This window comes from Tupaia chinensis, unplaced genomic scaffold (genome assembly GCF_000334495.1).
Source record: "Tupaia chinensis unplaced genomic scaffold, TupChi_1.0 Scaffold139757_1, whole genome shotgun sequence".
NCBI classification, from domain to species: domain Eukaryota; kingdom Metazoa; phylum Chordata; class Mammalia; order Scandentia; family Tupaiidae; genus Tupaia; species Tupaia belangeri.
The window spans coordinates 2,214,051-2,219,785 of record NW_006199637.1 but is presented as its reverse complement, the minus strand read 5'-3'; the positions used below and the strand labels follow the sequence as shown (position 1 = coordinate 2,219,785).

The following is a 5,735-nucleotide window of genomic DNA, read 5'->3' as shown; positions in this document are numbered from 1 at the left end:
CTCCCCACTCTCTTTCTCTGGTCAGTCCTGGCAACAGGGCCCCCTGTGTGATCACAGCACATCTGGGCCTCCGGCTTTGCTCCAGTGGGGTCCGGGAAGTGCCTGGCACCCCTTGGAAGAAACTGGCCCAATGCTAATGGGATGTCCTGGGCTCAGGCCAGGTCAGGGAGGCCCTGGAAACTCCCAGAGTCAGCAGTGGAGAGTCCTTCAACTAGAAAAGAAACACCCTCAATACAGTTCTCCACAGAGGTCGGGGCCCTCCCATCCTCACTCCCGTCCTCAGATTCCCTCCAGACTCCCTGTGGCCTCTGCTGCTGCCATGGTGCAGGCCTCAGGGGGGGTGCTGCTCCCCTTCTGATGATCAAGTTCAAGGCAGCCAGGGCAGCCCATGGCTCTTCAGACAGCCTGCACAGAGGTCCCTGAAGAGCAGGAGGTGGACACTGCCTCATTGTCCGCTGCTTCCTTCCACTCCGACTGGCTGGGTCCTCCACCCTCGCCTCCCAGTTGCGGTGCAGTCCTGTCCTGGGCTACCACCAGAGGGCAGACCAGTGAGGAGGGAGGGCCTACCCACATAGTTGTCCCCTTTCCCGCCCAGTCCCGAGCAGCAGAGGACCTCAAATCCCTGTCTTGCCATTGTGGCCTCCAGTCTTTCCAACCCTCTCAGCATGACGGCCCCTGCCTCTCTCCCCCCTTCTCTCCATCCATCCTCAGTCAGGGCTCCCTTCTGGCCCTGTCTGGCTCACAGGCCCTCCCCTCTCAGAGTTAATCAGCTGTGTAAAGAGCTGCCAGGCTAGCTAATGGATGGGTCCTCCCCTGCCCCCTCCCTTTGTCGGGCCCCTCCTCACCTCTCCCTCCACCACTTAGTTTATCAGCAGGGAATGGCACCCAGAGGAAAGGAACCAATGAATGAGCAAGTGGAGGCAGCGGGCAGGGGATCATGGGGCAGGGTGTGCAGGCAGCTTTGCAGATAAGGATGTCCTGGGCTCCCACGGGAGGGAGTGAGGCATGAATGCGGAAGAATACGCCCAGACGGTCTGGCTGATCCTCCTGTCCTTCCCGTCCCTGGCAGGATGATTCCTGAAGGAGCGTGGAGGCAGTGACATGGAAAAGGAACCGCGAGTTCCCGCAGGTGGAACGGAGTTTGAATCTCAGCCCTGACAGTCACTGGCTGCATGACCATGAACAGGTAAGCCTCAGTTTCTCCCTCTGCAAGGTGCAGGTGCTGTGGTCACCTCACACGCCTTACACAGCAGACAGCACAGTCAGGGTTGGCCCCTGTCCCTGCTGTCTGGATGCTGGGCCTCCCTGTTCTCCTCACTCTCCTCTGCATCCAGGATTCAACCCAAAGGCTAATTCCTTGTTTTTTGTTTTGTTTGTTTGTTGCTAAAGGATGTGTACACTGCCAAAGACAGAGGAAAAAAGAGAAAGCACCCCCCAGTGGAGCGATCCCTTCTCCATTTCTCCATCCTCTTGGGATCTGGGGCACGCACTCATCCACACCCTGTGTGTTTCCCAAGCTGCCAGCCGACCACGTGGGATCCAGCTCCCTTAACGACTAGGCTACAGGGCTGGCCGGACGCTGTTTGTGCACACCCTCTCCACACCAGGCAGATTCACCCCACGATGTCACGTGTCCCTCTTTTACACTTAGGCTGACCTGCAGAGAGGGTAGCTCTCTGACCAGATGGGTAGAAGGCAAAGTCAGAACCACGAAGTCTGGCCCTCTGTCCCCCAAGTCCCAGGACTGGGAGCACCCAGGGCAGCAGGCTGCTGGAGAAACAGCTGAGAGAAGGTTTGCTGAGAAGGAAACAGAGCTGGAGCTTCGAGGGTGCCTGGGGGTGAGAGCCTGAGCTCTGCTCCTGCCCGTCACTTCCTGGGTGAACTGGGCATGGGGCAGATGGACTGCATGCTTGGTGAGGCTCCCTGCCCTGTAAAGGGACCTGGCATTGCACACACAGGACAAGGCTGGGCTCACAGCTGTTCATGAGGTGAAAATCCATCCTCTTCTCCCCCACCCCCATCCTGTCACTCGGGGCCTGTAATCAATGAGACGTAAAATGAGAAAGTATCGGAATTAGCCAAGCCAAGAGAGCAGCTGGGGTAGCTCCAACCACCGGCGTGTGACAGGCTGCCAGTCCACCCAGCTAGCCTCCGCGCCAATCTCGGCCAGTAGACCGGCGGCCAGTCACCCGGCCTGGCCACACTCCAGGTAGACCAGCAAAAGGGCCTGTTTTCAATGACTCTTCAAACCTTGCCTTTGAAAAAGTAATGAAACCTGGGGCCAGCAGGTGGTGTGGTGGCTAAAGGCACTGGACTCCCACATGGCTGACTGTGGTTCAATTCCCAGACCTGGTGGCTTGTTCTCTCTCTCTCTCTGGTGAAAATTGAAAAATAATGATAATAAATTAAGTTTAAAAAATACAATTAAAAAAAGTAATGAAATCGATGTGTTGACATGGGGACATGTGTTCAACATGTATGGTTGGTCATGAAAACAGGATCCAAGACTTCATCCATAAAATGATCCCATTTGGAGTCAATGGGTTATGTGGTGGTTAAGGTGCTGGACTTCCACGTGGCTGACTATGGTTCACATCCAGGCATGTGTGTGTGCCCCAAATCTCCAGAGAATGAAGAAGGGATTGTAGTATAGCCATCCCCTCTGCGGGATGACTTCTCATTTTCCCTTTCACTATCTCTCTCCAGTGAGTGCACACACCCTACGGCATAAACTTTTTTAAAAATTTATTTATTCATTCATTTTTTTTTAAAAATTTGACCAGAAAGAGACACAGAGAGAGAGGGAAGGTGAGAAAGTAAGCCACCAGGTTGGTGACTCGAACCATGGTCGGCCATGTGGGAGTGTCCAGCACCTTAGCCACACCACCTGCTGTCTTCCCCACGGCATAAACCTTTAAAAAAAAAATCCTAGGGTGGGCAGGTGGCATGGTGGTTGAGGGAGCTGAACTCTCATATGGTCAACTGTGGTTCGAGTCCTGCACCTGGTGGCTTGCTTTCTCAACTTCTCTCTCTGTGTCTAATCAAATTAATATAAATAAATACATAAATAAAGTTAAATAATTCTTTTTTAAAAATCCCTAAAAGGAGAAGAGACAGAGAAGGGACTGTCGTGTGGCCATGCCCCATGGAAGGTGCTTTCTTACTCTCTGTCTCTGACTCTCTGGTGAGCACATGTGCCCTCTAGCAAATGTAAAACTGAAATAAAAGCACAGAGTTGGGTTTTTTAAAGAGAACCTCGACCCTTAATGAGACTGGCTCCTACGACCAAATCTGTCCGACTACGTGATTCTCAGGGTGAAGAAGAGTGACTGCGAATGAGGCCCACAGCGCCCACGCCTAAACCTGGGGCCATCCGGGCTGCGGGCGCCCTCCCCTGAGCAGCTCATACAGCCTGAGAACTACGGGGACCTCGGTGCGGTGGTCCAACCGCTCTCCCCAAAACGCTTTTCTCCCACCAGCACCCTGTAGGAATGAATGATGCCCGGGGCTCCCAGCCTTCCAGCTCTCTCCTGCAACCAAGCCCAGCGTGCCAGGGGTCTCTCCCTGAGTCAAGGACCCAGGCTCCAGCAGGCCATGAACAAGGGAAGAGGAGCAGGGAGCCTGCTGGGTACAGCCTACATCCAAATGGACGTTTGAGGGTGGCGAGGGTATAGGGGCTGGGAAGGGACAGGAGGGCCATGGCAGGTCCCTCCAGCTCGGGAACTCCGTCAGTTCCCCAAATGACAGATGACAGACGGCAGACGGGACCTACTCCCCTGAGGAGTCAGTGCAGAGTGGAGCGACGCAGTGAGACATGAGTTTATTGATGGAGCTGCAGCGGTCCTTCCTCTCTCTGGGACAACTGAGGGCACAGCACCAACAGAGGATGGACAGACGGACTCCCAGACGATTGGTGGATGGGGCAGATTCATAGAGACCATAGCACAGCCACACAGGCACAGAGACACATGGGCCACAGCACCAAGAGACACACTCACACACAGAGACACAGAGACACAACCACAGGGCTAGGACACACGAACAAAGTGCAGGCTTTGGGGCCCCTGCATAGACAGAGCGAGAGCCATGTGGGGAGGGGGCCCCTGCTGACCTCCCCCAGGCACAGGCACAGACAGCACAGACAGGCAGATGTCCCAGGCCACCAGCCATACAGATGCACTGCACAGAAAGGACGCTCACGGCCCCCGACCGTGGGGACTTCGACACACCCCCACCGCCCTGAGGCCCGCAGGCCCCGCTCCTGAACTGGCCGCATCTATGCAGACCGACTCCCAGCCACTCCTCCACACACTTTGGTCTTGCCCACTGGGGCTGGGGGCTCGGGCTGGGGCTGGCAGGGAGGAGGGAGAGAGGAAAGGGTATGGGCCCAGCTCGGTCCCTTCTCCATGATCAGCGAGGCAGGTGCGGAGAGTCCAGGGCTGAGCGTGGGCCTGGCAGTGGGGTGAGGGCAGGACCGTGGCTCAGGCTTGGGGGGGTTCCCGGCAGCGCAGGCACTGGGCCATTTCCGGCTGGTACTGCTCCACCTGCAGGGTACAGCTGGAGAATCCAAACCGGGAGTAGAGCCGGGACGAGGCTTCAGCCAGGACGGCTTCAGGGTCAGCCGTGGAGTCTGTGGCAGAGTGATAAGAGGCAGTGTCAATCCCTGGGGACTGGGGGACAGACAGGGGCTGAGAAAAGGCCAGAGGGAAGGGGGCCGAGAGGGGCACAGCAGTAAAGCCGAGTGTGAAGGGGGGCTAGCTTTCCTTCCCATATTGTATGAACGGTGGACAATCGTCAAAGGAAATGGTGGGACTGGCCCCACTCGCCCATGCTGACACACTAAGCCCTAGTTCTCTCTCCCTTGTCTTTGAGTATTCCTTTTTTTTTTTTTTTTTTTTTTTGGGTTTTTTTTTTTTTTTTTTTTTTTTTTGCTGGTCTGTTGCTATAGGGCACATGCATGCACCAGAGAGACAGAAAACGAGAAATCACCCCCCAAGGGGGATGGCCATGCCGCAATCCCTTCTCCTCCATTCTCCTCTTGGGATCTTGGGCACGCACGCACACACGCCCAGCGTGAGTTTAAGCCACCAGGTCCGGGACTCGAACTGCGGTTGGCTACATGGAAGTCCAGCACCAACTGCTGGTCCCATGTCTTTGAGTACTGATACACGGCTCTCTGGCTCTCAGCAGTCACACACCCAATGTTCCTGGATGGCCAGATGTAAAATATTCTGTCCCATTGTCCCTCTAAGTTACCATCAACTACCCCACAAGCTATATTTTTGGCATCCAAATTGCATGTCTTGATTGCTTCTTGCATCTGGAAGAAACTCAAATATCCTTTGTCAGCTCATGACTCACCATATATATTTTTAATAGTTGAATCATAATGTAGATATGATTTTATATTCGGCTTTTTTTCTCTAGCATTATACTATAAACATTTTCCCCAGTTGCCATACAGTCTTCATAGTCAGCGGATTTAATGGTTACATGAGAACCCACTGAGTGGGGACCAGCAGTTAGTGTAATGGCTATGTCGCTGAACTCCTATGTAGCCGACTGCAGTTCGAGTCCCAGACCCGGTGGCTTAAACTCACGCCAGGCGCATGTGCGTGCGTGCCCAAGATCCCGGGAGGAGAATGGAGGAGAAAGGACTGCAATGTGACCATCCCCCCGAGGGTGATTTCTCGCTTTCTATCTCTTTTTTTTTTTTTTTTTTAAGCTCGAGGGGG

At 54.5% G+C, this 5,735-nt stretch overlaps 1 protein-coding gene across 1 annotated transcript in view; it reads right to left on the bottom strand.

The window, feature by feature from the left end:
• Nucleotides 1–3,640: 3,640 nt before the first annotated feature.
• The window catches only part of SLC30A3 (solute carrier family 30 member 3), a 12,057-nt gene continuing 9,962 nt past the window's right edge, over nt 3,641–5,735 (bottom strand). The window contains exon 9 of the mRNA XM_006162159.3: nt 3,641–4,630. Coding sequence (XP_006162221.1) covers nt 4,482–4,630 — 149 coding nt within the window. The 3' untranslated portion in view covers nt 3,641–4,481. The remainder of the gene's footprint in view (nt 4,631–5,735) is intronic.